General features: G+C 33.3%; 1 protein-coding gene across 15 annotated transcripts in view; it reads left to right on the top strand.

Annotated features, from left to right (window-relative positions):
- The window catches only part of LOC129951221 (rho guanine nucleotide exchange factor 18), a 134,819-nt gene that overhangs the window by 74,213 nt on the left and 44,920 nt on the right, over nt 1–15,686 (top strand). For 12 of the 15 annotated variants that reach the window (XR_008782153.1, XR_008782154.1, XM_056063271.1 and 9 more), the window contains exons 4-10: nt 55–167; nt 361–533; nt 2,419–2,545; nt 2,730–2,869; nt 8,791–8,862; nt 9,252–9,355; nt 12,812–12,929. Coding sequence is in view for 13 of the 15 variants with exons in the window: in XM_056063271.1 (XP_055919246.1) it covers nt 55–167; nt 361–533; nt 2,419–2,545; nt 2,730–2,869; nt 8,791–8,862; nt 9,252–9,355; nt 12,812–12,929 (847 nt within the window). In the remaining 2 variants the exon portion in view is untranslated. The remainder of the gene's footprint in view (nt 1–54; nt 168–360; nt 534–2,418; nt 2,546–2,729; nt 2,870–8,790; nt 8,863–9,251; nt 9,356–12,811; nt 12,930–15,686) is intronic. The other 3 variants (XM_056063260.1, XM_056063273.1, XM_056063270.1) reach the window with 2 other exon arrangements.

Here is a 15,686-nt window from a genome sequence, read left to right on the forward strand (position 1 = left end):
GTATTCATTTTTTTTCATGTCTACTTTGTAATTTTGTTTGACACATTTCCATAGAGGACACGTTGATTCAGTTGCAGAATATCCGGGAGAGCGTTGTGCAAATGAAGAACTCAACCGTTCACATGCAGGGTTTACCAAATAACTATTCTTTAGTGAATAGCGCTGTGGTAAGTTAATATCGGAATCTGTTTGGTTCTGTTCTGGCCTAGCCTGGTAGAGTACTTGGTATTTGAACTGTTGATATATAAGTAGAGTACTCCTCCCTACCAGGCTGGACTAGCAAGGTTACCTACATACATATGTAAATAAATTTAATTTAATTTAATCTATTTTTCTGCTTTCCGTTTCTATGTAATATAGCTGAGCTCATCCCGATTGTTTTCGTCGTGTCCCTCGCTGCCGGATTTAACTGCGGCAACGGGAAATTGTAATACATGGTCACCGCAACAGTATTTAATCAATTCAGACCGTCGAAAGTCATGGACAGCAATTGAAGATCTCACGGAATGTACAAACAAAAGCTCACACAAAAGGTATGTTATGGAATTAATTTTAAAATTCAATTTTATTGCAAAATTCTGATAACGTACCCCAACAGAAAAAAAATATTCTTGATTGGTTTTTGTGCTTTATTTTGAAATTACTTACTATGGTGAATTCTAAAGGGCTTTAAATAGTAAATTAACTTATTTAAACAATTAAAGTTCAAATCGTTACCTTTGTCATATTATATTGAAATATATCCGGAAAAAAAATAAACACGATTTAATTAATTTATCATAATTAATAAGAGATTTCATGGCATTAAGTTTTAAGCAATGAACTTTTCAAAAATTACTCTTAATTTTATCCCATTGCTATTTATATTCTTAAGAATTGTATACAAAAAAGAAACTTAAAGCCCAAAAGAATTCTCAGTACGCTGCACTTTTCCAACCCACAAAGAAAAATTGTGCTATCTTCAAACTTATATCAATCATGTGCAATTTGAAATGATAACATGGTGCTTTAAAAAAACAGGTTCATAATTTTTGAATGGTGAAAAATTGGGTTTATAAAAGTTTTGCTCATATTTGACTGACTTAAAGGCTTTTGCGGATTATATTTCATTAAAAGAACTAACTGCTGAGAACTTGAGCTCTTGTCTTAAGTATTCTTGGATAGGCCATTTAGTTCCACTCAAAGTTTGACAAAAGGTTTTTACCTGTTCCTTTTAAACCTTTACCTTTTTTTACTGTGTTGATTTAGTAATTCATATGTATTTAAAACCTCCTTTTAAATCACAGTTCTCAAAAAGGTTTAAAAATAGTAATACAAAACTATCGCCAAGCTTTCCTCATTCCAACAATATTCGAGAGCATAATAATAGACTAGACTAGACTACAAAACTTGTGGACTTTGTTTCCTTTAAACTTATAATTAGCAAGATCTTTGGCGAAATATCCCACAGAAAGTTTGTTGACATGAATTTCTTCTTACTTTTAAAGTCTAGTGTACAATGTTCGCTTTAGATGGGCGCTCTCCTACTCTTTTCCTGTTACCTCTGGTGTACCCCAAGGTATCTAATTAGGTCCTCTCATTTTTATTTTCATTATATTTATATTGAAATGATTACTAAATATTCTCATTCTCACCAAGTTTTTTAAGACCATACATATTTCAATAATTGAGAGCTTTTAAAAACGTTACCTTCGATTTGCCCTTTGAGAAACCTTTGATCCTTCCTTCATGTCAAGATGTTCGACTTCGATTATTATTTATTAAAAACTGTAGAAAACCGTCGTCGTGAGATATTCAACACCTTATGTATCTATCACCTCCTTTCCTTCCCTCTTTACTGTCAAATTCTTAGAAGGTACATCTTCTTTGACATTTGAGAAATTCTCACCCAGCTTAGCTCTTATGCCTCAAATAAACCCATTACTCTCTTTAATTTGAACAAAAACATTTTCAAATTGAATGTAAGCACTTTTTGCTTAAGATATCGTCTCCAAAAATGTCCATTAAACCAGACTCATCTTTTTCTATAAATAACTTAGTTGAATTGAACAGAATATATAAAGATGTTGCTCTTACCAAAATCAAAATTTATACTTGGGTCAATACTGTCTACAACGCATCGTTTAAAGAAAGCTTAATTAAACTAATTTAAATTAATCCTTTAGCTCATCAATCTAATTTCCCCTATTGAAAGTGAAACCTACTGTTTTCAATTTTGTTAAATCGATGAAAAGAGTGGGGCGTTCCGCTCCTTTCATTTTACCAGCCTCAGCATTTTGGTTTACAGAATTTGTTTCCCCCGGTTAAATTCCCCATACAAAAGTTACTATTCAATAGACTTCTTAATTATGATTTAATTTTTAGTATTTTGTTATGAACTTATACTAATGCACAAAATAATTATTCTTTCTTTTAAAGCAGTGTGAGTTTATCAAGTTTAGACAGTGAAGAACAGGAATCCATACGTGTAGCTGAACGACATCGTTCGAGTCGAAATAGCACTGGTGGAATTTCAACACATTCCTTAAATGAAGCTGAACTAGCGGTATGTTATACTAAAACTTCTGTAAACTGTAGATTTCTATGAATTATAGTTTAAAATTCAAATGAACTATAATTTTCGGTTCTTCTCCCTTTCTTGAAATTTATAGTTTCAGTTTTAGAATCATATTTAAGGGTAATCGAATTCAATTGAAATATTAATCCAATTTTGTTTTGTATTTCATTAGCGTGACTTTGAACGCATTGCAGCAAAGCGTAATTTAGCACCTGCTCTCATCAGTCGTATACCATTGCAAAAGAGCATTTCTACACCTTCAATTGCTCCATTGCGAATACCGAGTGCCAAAGAAGAAAATAATATAACAACGTAAGTCTTAACAATAGTTATTCAAACAAATGTATGATCTTAGCTCATAAAAGGTTTTGCATCTATATTTATTTTAATAAAAACGCTTTAAACTTTGTGTTTGCAATAATAATATTTTTTTTTTTGATTTTAAGTATCACTTTTTATAATAAATTTAATTGATAATGGGTGTGGTTTCTCTTTTTAATTTTTGTATGTGATTTTTCTTTTGAATTTTCAACTATTTTAACCAAGATTATGCGCTCATTTTTGTAAAAATAAAATTAATTAAAATTTAAATTATGTAGTTAACTAATAATTTAAGAAAATAAGTTAGTTTTTGGTATTCAATCAACTTATGTAGCCTCAAAGTAATTTTTTTAAAGAGCAAATATATTTGTTCAACTGAAAGGATTCTATGTAATACCGTTGCCAATGTTTAAAAAGTCTTGCGATAGTTGCGTTACTCTAGGTTAGATTAGGTTAGGTTAAAGTGGTTGTCCGTGATGGAAACGGGCAAACTTAGGCCAGTTTAATGACCCATTGGGATACCACATGAATCTTGAGGCTTCCCCCCTAAGCTCAATGGAACAAGTTTGAGTTCATCTGCCTTGCAGTTACCTGGAATGTCTCTATTGCCCGGCACCCAGCAAAGGTGAATATTAAACATCTCCATTGGAGATGATCGACAGTTATGGACTATTATAGAGTTTATAGAGACAGAGCCCAGAGATTTTATTGCGGCCTGGCTATCTGAGAAAATACGGATATCAGATGTTGATATTACGTTTTCTTTAAGACAGGACAAGACTTCTTTTATCGCCAATAGTTCCGCATGATTGGGAAGGCGGAATGAGAGACTTAATTTCAATCGTTCAGAGTGCACACCTGCACCAACCTCTCCTTTTGTTTTTGAACCATCTGTGTGAAAATGGATTGACTCGTCTTCCAGGAATGCCCTATCCTCCCAGAAAGATCTGGGAGGTATAGAAATCTGGAAGTTACTGTCGAATTGCAGTTGGGCGATGGTGTAGTCTGTGTGCTTTGGAATTGTTTCTAAATACCTCAGAATTAAGACGAAGCTTTGAGGCAATTTGTTTGCTAAATATGTCAAGAGGTGTTAGGTAGAGTAAGATGTCCAGTGCCGCAGATAAGGTCGTTCGAAGCGATTCGCTTTTATACATAGATTCGTTACGCCAATGACGTTATTATTTAACCCTGTAAATTTTAAAAATATATTAAGACATCGATCTTTTATTTTTTCTTTTATTGAGATTACGGCTAATTTCTTGACGAAAATCTAAATTAAAATAAACAACTCGACCTAGTAATTCTAGTTTTATTTTTGGAAAGCCATTTTACTCGAACACCTTACTCGAATAAATATCAAAAGAAATTGGTTTCGATTCTTGTAATCCTGCAATCTCTAAAATATCATATGATCCATGCAATTATGATATAAAGTAATATATTGACATTTTCAAGAAATCGTGTCTTCAGTAGATTCAACCAAAAGATTATTGTCGAAACGAAAAATGCAACAATATTGCTAAAAGTTTAGTTATAATTTAAATAGCTCTTAGTCTTTTTGTGCAGACTCAATAGTTGTGGTCTTTAAAAACGCTTATATTTATAATGTTCATTAAACCCTTTGATGTACTTAATATGTAAAACTAAAATAAATCGCACGAAAAGCTTCTATTTATGACTTTTTGTCAAACCGGTTAATTTTATGTATTTTCTAAAAATATTTGGTTATTGCGCATAAAATTTCCTTGTGTTCTGATATTTAATCCAAAATCGGAATGAATCTAAGAATTAGATCTTTGGAAGAAATAAAAACAATGCTAAACCGAGTTTTAATATTCTAGACCACCTGATTTAGTGTTCTAATAAATCGAAGTTCTACCGCGACCTAAAATTTAAATCAGAGTTCTAACGCTTGAGAACTTGATTAAGAAGTAGAGCGACATCACCTAGCATTAGGCCTATCTTTTAATTTAAATGTATGTAATGTTCCTAATTGATCCAAAGAAAATCTTGAATTTAACCTTAAAAATACAGACTTAATGAACTTTTCAACCTGTTATGTAATGTCAACTGTAATGAGAACTGACATTAATGCTATGTGCTTAAAATTCTACTGTGTTCTCTTTAACTTTTTTTTTTATGAGACCACACCATTGCGAAAACCGCGCAAAATCTCTAAGTCTCCTCCATGGTTTGACTCTTGCCGAAAAACTTAAAAAATAAAAGAAACAAGGCCTGGATTAAATATAATAAAAGAAAAGCTGATAATGACTTGGTAATATACAATGAGCTAAGTAATAATAATAATAAAATATTGACTATTCAGATATTCTTTATAATGACTTTATTTTAAATACTAAAACCGACATAAAAAAACAACCCAAAAAATCTTTTGGAGCTTTGTTAATAGCAAGAGAAATACTGACGGGTATCCAAACTGTATGTCTTTCAACAACGAACTTAGCCATAACTCTGAAAAAATTTCAAATATGTTTGCAAATTTTTTTTAAAGATGCTTTCGAAGTAGCGAACTCCTGCCAAACGTCTGAGTCATTTCCCTCATATGAATTCAAAAAGCCTTTGGATCTCTAAAGATGAAATCGTTCGCAAAGTAAATTTTTAATATTTTGAAAAAAAAAAAAATCGCATCCTATTTATCCTATATCCTCTTCATATTCTTTTTAATGAATCGCTCAAATTATCAATTTTTCCTGAAATTTGGAAGAGTTCGTGCATAACACCGATACATAAAAAGGGAAGTAAAAACGAAATAAAAAATGATCGTCCCATTACAAAACTGTCCGTCATCCCTAAGTTATTTGAGTCATTATTTGTAAAGATATATCCTTAAATAAATTGTAAGTCTATAACCTCTTTCATTTCAGTACTTTTTGTTTAGATTCGTTTGAAAAACGGAAATAAGTTGACTGTGTCTTCACAGACTTCAGTAACGCCTTTGTTAAATTGTGACATAAAACATAAACTTCCAAACTTAAATCCCAAAGCTTTAACGATAAATTTGTGAGTTGGGTTTCGTCGTACTTATATAATAGATCATACAGCTTAGTTTTTAGGAATGAGTGGTCATCATGTTTTGATACCAACTCTCACGTACCAAAAGGTAGTCACTTAGGTCCTTTACTGTTTATTTTGCATGTTTACGACTTACCTTCTAAACGGTGATTTTTTAAGAGCTTGAGAACTTTTTAAAAAAAAAAAACGCATAAAATTTGCAAAATCTCATCGATTCTTTATTTGAAACGTTAGATTGGTCCATGACATTTACTTTTTGAAAATAATTTCATTTAAATGATGACCGCGGCTGCGTCTTAGGTGGTCCATTCGGAAAGTCCAATTTTGGGTAACTTTTTCGAGCATCTCGGCCGGAATAGCCCGAATTTCTTCGGAAATGTTGTCCAAAGCTGGAATAGTTGCTGGCTTATTTGTGTAGGCTTTAGACTTGACGTAGCCCAAAAAAAAAATAGTCTAAAGGCGTCAAATCGCATGATCTTGGTGGCCAACTTACCGGTCCATTCCTTGAGATGAATTGTTCTCCGAAGTTTTCCCTCAAAATGGCCATAGAATCGCGAGCTGTGGCATGTAGTGCCATCTTGTTGAAACCACATGTCAACCAAGTTCAGTTCTTCCATTTTTGGCAACAAAAAGTTTGTTAGCATTGAACGATAGCGATCGCCATTCACCGTAACGTTGCGTCCAACAGCATCTTTGAAAAAATACGGTCCAATGATTCCACCAGCGTACAAACCACACCAAACAGTGCATTTTTCGGGATGCATGGGCAGTTCTTGAACGGCTTCTGGTTGCTTTTCACTCAAAATGCGGCAATTTTGCTTATTTACGTAGCCATTCAACCAGAAATGAGCCTCATCGCTGAACAAAATTTGTCGATAAAAAAGCGGATTTTCTGCCAACTGATTTTGGTAATAAAATTCAATGATTTGCAAGCGTTGCTCGTTAGTAAGTCTATTCATGATGAAATGTCAAAGCATACTGAGCATCTTTCTCTTTGACACCATGTCTGAAATCCCGCGTGATCTGTCAAATACTAATGCATGAAAATCCTAACCTCAAAAAAATCACCCTTTATTATAAAACACTCATCTGTTTTAATTTACGCTGATGATATTAAAATTTTCAAACGTATCGACTCAATTGAGGACTGTTTACTCCTACAAAATGACGTTAATTGTTTTTTCGAATGGTATTTTATAAATAAGCTTTTACTTAACATAGACAAATGTAAATCAATGTGTTTTACACGCAAACAAAATGTTTTGACTTTCAATTATCAATAAGGCTCTTTATTTGACCAAACTCCATTTTCTCTGACCTAGGTATTATTCTTGACTCAAAATTAACTTTTACTAATCATTATGAATATATTCTTAAAAAGGCAAGACACTTGGATTTACATTCTTAAACTTATTTATATAACATTTGTCACACCAATTTTGGAATATGTGGCTGCATAATATGGGCTCCCTTTAATTCAGTCCATATAAACAGAATAGAAGGAGTACAAAGAAGATTCATGCACTTCTGCCTCCGTTTCTTCCCGTGGTCCAATATGTTGGAACTTCCACCGTACAATCATAGCCTCACGCTTATAAATCTTTCATCGCTTTTTTAACACAGAGACTACATTCAGCTGTGCTTTATTATAAAATTAATCAATGGGTCAGTCATATCACCATCAATTTTGGAACAATTAAACTTTATTTAAAGCCGTTCAAGTATTAGAAGATAAGAGCTATGGTAAAAACAGTCTCTTTAACGAATTAATTTCAATTTACAACAAGTATTAATTTTTGGTATATTCCGTAAGCGATGATTTTAAAAGTTAAACATTTAAAGTAATTTTTTCAAATTAGCTTTTTTTGAAAATTGCTTAGCATTGTAAATCTATAAATCTAAGAATTAATGTAATATTAGTCTTAAGTTCTAACGTTAGTTTGTTTAACTAATTCAATAAATTAATGCGTTCGAACTCGATCGAGTTCTAATTTATCGATAAACCGAGTTTTAGAGACTAAAATTGACATGATTACAAACATTTTTAAATATAATACAATTCGTTCCTCTGATTGAGTTTTAAAGCTGTTATGGCTCTTATTCCATGTTCAATTAGGACATGATTGTTAACGCTTAGTCAAACTTATAATAATCTTGTGGCAATCGCTTCTTTATGTCGACAAATTATTCGATTACCGATTAACTCTAAAGATTTACTCAAAGTTGAAATCTCCGATGAGCTTGATTACGACGAATTTAGAAATGAGGAGGTACCTGGTACCATTTAAAAAAGAACTACATATTTTAAATATATTTGCTTGCTTAATAATTTTTCTTTATTTTGTAACTGTAAACACTTTTAAAGCTAATATATTCTTTTTTATAAATTATTTTGAACAAGTTTAACAAAAAACACAAATTTTTTCTTTAAACAAAAAATAATTGTGTCTTTGTGTTCTTTTTAATTTAATTTAATTGTTCGAACAAAATCAACAATCATAGTATTAATATTTTATAAACTTTGTAACTCATTCGGCCTTATCTCAAGACCCATCGGAGAAGATTCGAACTGAGAATGGGAAACATAACACTAAAAACCGAATTTAAAACTATATATATGCAACTTTTGATGAACTCGAAATTTTCGAGGCAAAAGCTTCTTTTTTATTGCTATTCTTAGTACGAATTTTCTTCCACACGACCTGTGATAAGGTCGATTGTGAGATAATTGGCCATAGACAAATAGAAAAAACAAAAATTAGTTTTATTTTAAATTTGTTGCATAGGTAAATTTTGTTGATTTCTTTATTTTTGTACTTTCTTTTTTTCTTTTTTAATATTTCATTTCTTTGCTCATCTTCTTCTCGAATCAATCACAGATCAAGACATCTGTCTGATAGTGAAGACGACAATCAAGATGATCGCTCATTATTGTGTGTGCATGATAAAATGTAAGTACATTATTATTGTAATGCAAATAGTACATAAATTATATTCATAACAACACGAAATATAGCTTTAAAAAAAAAAACAAACAAACAAACAAAATCATACACAAATGACTAATTTTAAAAACTTAATTTCAATCATATCTTGAAAACACTTTTCAGTTTTTTTAAATAATAACGTACAAAATATATACAATATATATTTTTAAACACTGAAATGCTTTCGATATTATGCCATATTTAATCTATGTATGCACAGTGTCATTCGTGTCCTTTTTTTTAAATTAAATCAAATTGTATAAATAAATTGTATTTTTCTAGATTTATTTTTTGTGTTGAAAAAAATTTTAATTGTAATTAAATATAAATTTATAATTATATTTTGATTGCAGTGAAGTTTACGATCATCCAGAGAAAAGACGAAAACGAGGCTCCCTGTTCTTTCGTAAGAAAAAAGATAAAACAAAAACCAAAGGACAATCAACTAATTGTGACGGTTAGTATAGTGTTGAAAATTTTAATTTTTTACTAAAGTGTTAACATTTTTAAAAATGGGGTAAAATTAAAGACACATTTTGTTCAGACTATCTTTAAAAACAGAAAAAATAATTCGTATTTGAAAAATTGCAATAACTCTTTAATAATGGGCAAAGAAAAGGTTCATATTGTAATTATTGTCGTCTTTGTACACGTTGATGGTATCGACAAACATACCATTGAAAAGTTCGAGAAGGAAGCCTAGGAAATTGGTAAGGGATCCTTCAAATACGCATGGGTGTTGGACAAATTGAAGTCTGAACGCGAGCGTTGTATTACATCGTGATTTCATCAAGTACATAATCATGGTACTTCTCAAGCCGATTGTGCTGTGTGAATTGTTGCCGCTGGTACTGAAGAATTCAAAGCCAGTATCTCTAAGAACGATTAGACCCGTGAGCACGCTCTTCTTGCTTTCATATTGGGTGTCAAGCAATTGATTGTTGGTGATAGCAAGATGGATTTGGTTTATATTATACGAGCACTCAAGGGGGTATGAATACCCTTATCATGATTAATCACAGTGCGACCAATTAAGAAGGATGGATAGGATTAGAAAGGAGATACCGGTGCACATTGGTTTTGAATGTCTGCACATTGTAATGAGTAGAAAACATTGAGACTGGTTAAGCATTCCTCATTCGTGTTGTGCGACTGAAGAAAGAATCTCTGTACTTTACAGTACGTCCGAACGTTGGGCTCAAGGGTAAACTGATGAACATTCCTAGAAGAATGGCTATTACGGTTGAATTGTATGAGGGGAGGAATGCAACTGGCTATTTCATTAGAGCATTGTTTATGAAAGTAGCGATAAAATAATGACAGGCATGAAACCTTATGACGGTGTTCGAGAGATACAAAAGTTTCAGTTAGACAACGGTCACTTATCATTTTTAGAGCTCTTTTTTGAATTCTGTCTATGAGACTCATGTAGGTTATAGGAGCACCTGCCCAGATATGGGAATTGTACATCATTTTGGGATAGCCAGATCAGTAGGAGTAAAAAACTTCTTGCATCTTCGGAGAAAACCTAAACACTTAGCAGCATTTTTGGCGATTTAATGCAGGTACCAGTCATGGATAGTGGCATAGTGGGAAGGTTACGCTTTTGTGACAGGAGATAGCATTGAGTTTTGCGAAGCATTAAATTCTTCACGGTTTTTCATTCCCCATTGGACAATGCTGTCAAGATCAGAATTTAATGAGCTTATCATACGCTGCTGTTGCTAGTCTACATCCGAAGAACAAGGATGAGAATCTAGAATATGAAAAGCCCAGGGTACAATCATCAGCGAAACAATTAAGTGGGTTAGAAGTTTCAGACAAAAGATCATTTATAAAAATAAGGAAAAGTGTCGGAGACAAAACGGAGCCCTGGGGCACACCAGCGTTTATTTAGTGGATATCAGATTTGAACCCGTCCAAGACTACTTGAATTGAACAGTCCAAAAGGTAATTTCTAACCCAACGAAGAAAGAATTCATCACTACCAATTGCACGCATATTCGATAAGAGAGCTTGCTGCCAAACTCTATTAAATGCCTTTGAAATATCAAGTGCAATAATCTTATTTTCTCCAAAACGATGTAAAGATTTGTTCCACTGTTCGGTGAGATAAACCATGAGATCACCAGTAGATCTATTGCAACGAAAGCCATACTGCCGGTCATTAAGAAGCTTCCGTTCTTCATGACCTTGGAAAGAAGGAACGTAAGTGCAATTGGACGATAGTTAGATGGTGAGGAGAATTCGCCTTTTTTAGGGACAGGCTGACGAATGCAGTTTTCCATCCACTCGGAAAGAGACCTGTAGAATAGGACAGATATAAAAGCTTACGCAGTGGTTTTGCCAGCGTTAAAAAACACCTCTTCAGAACAATAGCGGGGATACTATCCGGGCCAGTGGATTTGTGACTGTCAAGACTTTTAAGTACTCTAGTAACTGAACGAGGTCAAAAGAAGATTCGTCCCATAGAATCGTTTACTCTTTCAAGTACAGGCGGAGTCATGTCACTCATTGGCAGCATCGAATCAACAGAAAACCTTGCTGCAAGCAAATTGGCCTTATCAATCGAGCTTACAAAAGGAGTGTCATTGGAAACAAGCGTCGGAACCGACGAAGACGTAGTGTTACGCACATTTTTTACAAATGACCAGAATTTTTTACTACCATTGGGACATTGTAGTATTTTTTGCAGTAATTTCTAATAATGCAAACATTTAATGCGTCGTATATGTCCGTTACAGGGCTTTCTAGCTTGTTTGAACTTATTCCGGTTTTCCTCTGTTGGGTTGGCTTTGTAATTCCAGAAACTTACATTTTTGCTCCTAATAACCTCTTACCAGCTCGAATCAAACCATGAGTTTTCTTTGGGTTTGATAGATTTTACCCTATTGGGGATAAAATTCTCATTCCACGAAGGATCAATTTTGTAATGATATCTGCACTGGAGTCCACGTCAACATGCCATGGTTCAAGTAATGGAAGGTTGAACGCAAGGAATGAAATGCTGAAGGCGAGTGCTTGATTGAACCTTTGGGTGCTATCCTTCTCCCATCCCGCCCAACAGACAAATCTCTCTGTCTGCCACTCCAGGATGTCTACAAAATCTTTGGTATTGTAACAGTACCAGTCGGTCGTGTGGAAACCGGTGTATTGAAGCCAGGTTGTGTTGATATGTTCGCCACAGCTAACATCACCACTGAAGTTATGTCCGTTGTAATGCATCAAGAAGCTTTAGTGGAGGCCGTTTCCGTAGACAACTTTGGTTTCAACGTTAAAAATGTTTCTATCAATTAATTTCGTCTTGGTTACGTCGCCGGTGATTCCAAGAGCAACCCACCCAAAGGAACTGCTGACTTCACTACTCAGGTCATCGTGTTGAACCACCCTGGCCAGATCTCGAACGGTTACACTTCAGTGTTTGATTGCAACACCGCTCCTGATAATTGCAAGTTCGCCGAAATTAAGGCAAAGGTGGATCGTTGTTCTGGCAAGACAACTGAAGAAATCCACAAGGCTATCAATTTTTGAGATGCTGCCTTTGTTAAGTCTGTGACCATCAAGAATGTCACCAAGGCCGCCGAAAAGGCTGTCAAGGGCAAGAAATAGCTCCTCTGAAGAGAAAAATATAACAAACATTACCCACACATTAAAAAAAAATGTAACTCCACTTGAGAGTGTTCCGGACTGAAATTGAGGTTTCAAACGAAATCACACAAAACAATGCCCAGCTCGGAACACCCTTTGAAAAAATGTTGTTAAAATGAATGACTTTGAATTTTGACTGTAAACTTTTCAATGTAAGACTATTTTTCTGTTGATAATTTAAGTGACTATAACAATTTTACCCTATTTACAGTATTACCATAAAATATTTATCTTAATTTTTGTTTTAATAATTTTAATTTTAAAGCATGTGGCGTTGTCATTAACCTTGCAACTGTAAAAGATCATCAATTCGAATGTAAAGGCAAGACTACTCAAAAACAATCTTCTAAATCGAATTCTGGAAAAAAGGGTTCACTGAACAGGTAATTTTATATATAATTAAATAATTCAAAAAAACACCCCAGTGATTATTTTAAGGGTCTTAAAAATTAAATTGTATAAATTATTATAACAAAATGACATACACTCAAAATATAGTTTATTATTCAAAAAAATTATTTAAACATAAAATTACAAAATATTATAAATGTATTGTGTGTGAATGAATTTAATATTATACATACCTATAAATATAATTTTTTAATCAAAAGTTTTTTGTTTTTTTTTTTGTATTGTTGCTATAAGTATACAAAACAAAAATATATATACTCGTATATACAAACTTATTCATAATAAAACAAAAAATTATTATGAGAATAATTTTTTTATTTTGTTTATTGCATTAAAATTGCAAAGAGCATTTATTGTAATATTGATTTGTTTTTATTATTATTATTTTTTAAATAATTTAATACAATTTTTGTATATGTCATGCTTTTGTATACGAATATTTTAAATATATAATATTATTATTTTGTTTGATAAAAGCGTGTGAGATATTATAATATATTTTATTCCCAGCTGAAGAATGCGCAAAATATTGAAAGTATAAATTATTTAACATTTTGCAAATTATTTAGTTTTAATTTATTAATATTGATTGATAAGAGTATGTTTTTGTATTTGCTTTCAGTTTGTTTTATTTTTGTTTTGTTAACTTTATCTTTAAAAAGGTGGTTGGGATTCTTTATCTGAACTTTGTTTAAAATGGTGGTTAGAATTAACTGTTTTTGAATTCAATAAAGGCCAAATTATAACCCTTAAGAAAGAACTAGAGATGAGAATCTGAATGATGTTAAAGTTCTCAGTCGACATTCACAATATTAAAAAACTCCGCAGCCGGTAGGATTCGAACCTACGCTCCCAAAGGGAATCTGATTTCGAGTCAGACGCCTTTTTTTTTTTTTTTTTAAATTCATTTTTATTAATGCATTCTTAAACCTATCTTAAAGCTAGACAAAAATTCATAAAACTAGCCTAATTATCCATAACTTACAACTAACTTAATGGTCCCATACGGACACTCTAAGCTAAACTATAACACTAATTACTAATGCCTTTCGGCCTTAAGATCTATTTTACTTCATTTAAATTTTATTTCATTTATTTTTGTATTTATTAGAAAATTTGAACAAAAAACTAATATCAATATCCTTTTTTTTATTTATTTTTACTTACAAACTACTTAAAGTTAGGTCCTTAAATAAAACTTAAAACTAACTAAAACTACCTATTCTACCTATAAACTACTTAAAACTAGAACAACCACAGCAGCAAATCTAACTATCAAACATTTTTTTTTCATATTTTGTTGTCTTTTTTTATTTTTATTTTTTTTTTTATTCCATGTTTTCTTTTTTTTATTTTAATGTTTTTTTTTTTTTTTTTGTTTTTTTTTTTGTATTTTTTGTATTTTTTTTTATTGTTTTTTTTTTTTTTTTTTTCTATTTCTTTTTGTGCTACCATGCCTATTCTACTTAAAACTAAGCCCTAAAACTATAAAACAAGTATGTAAGCCGGCCAAGGCTTAAAACCCCATCCCGACTACCCAATATCAAGTGCCGATTGAAGCCACCAAAACTGGTTCTCCTGCTTCACCCTATCAGTTCGGTCCCGTTCGGACACAGCCCTACTGAACCGAAGGAGCTCTGCTCCACCTTGTGCCATGACGTCCCGATTGTACAGGAGTCGCCTATCCACGGTTCTTCGTCTGACGTGGTAGATTAACGGAATTGCCAATCTATCCTGTATCAGACCGCATTTGTCTAAAAAGAGGAATGCCTCTGGTGGAATGAACCCGCTCAAGCGTGCACTTTCAAAATACTCGTCGTTCGGATAGAACGCCCCGAAAATTAAATTGTTGGTCGAAGACATAGCTCTTGCAATGTGACCTCGAACGAGTTTTATCACGAAATTGTCAATTCTGTTGATTCGAGCCCCGTTGTATAGGACCTCGTTGGAATAGTAATGCACATAAGAAGATTCGGCTGTTCGATATAAGCCTGTACAGCGTCGTAAACACTGCCGCTCGAACACCCGAAACTTCTCCATCTGGGAAGGGGCAACGTTGAACCACACAGGACAACCATAAACGATCATTGGCCGTATGAGGGCCATGTAGCAAATTACCTTCACTCTGGGGTCAAGCCGACTGCTAAAAAACAGTCGTTTCGTCAGAGCGAAGGCTCCTCTGGCCCTGGTCAGAGCAGCATTTATATGTCTGTCGAAATATAAATACTGATCTAACCAGATACCGAGGTACTTCACTACACTTTTGCTCGCTAATGGCTGCCCGTGAAGATCAACGATGACCATCTTGCGCCAATTCTTACACGTATCCCTCGTGGCCCTAGCCAACGGAGTCCGGAACAGAATTGTCTCTGACTTCTGGACATTTATTTTCAGTTTCCAGTCGTCGCAATATCGCTGAATCTTGTCGAAATCACGCTGCAAGAGAATTCTAATAACCTCAACCTTTCGGGCCGTTCTGTACGCAATTAGATCGTCGGCGTACGCAATTGCCTTTGTAAGACTACCTATCAGATCGCTGGTGTAAATGCTGAAGAGAATCGGCGAATTCACCGCTCCCTGTTGAAGACCATTTTTAATTGAGAATGTTGTGGTAGAAGTTACATTGCCACTTTTGACAACAAACTTTCTACCGTTAAGCATATCATAAAGTATATACAACAATGGCTTGCTTATGCCAAGCCTGCTCAGTTTTAGGTAAAGGCCCTCTA

The sequence above is a fragment of the Eupeodes corollae genome, chromosome 3 (genome assembly GCF_945859685.1).
Source record: "Eupeodes corollae chromosome 3, idEupCoro1.1, whole genome shotgun sequence".
Classification (NCBI taxonomy): Eukaryota; Metazoa; Arthropoda; class Insecta; order Diptera; family Syrphidae; genus Eupeodes; species Eupeodes corollae.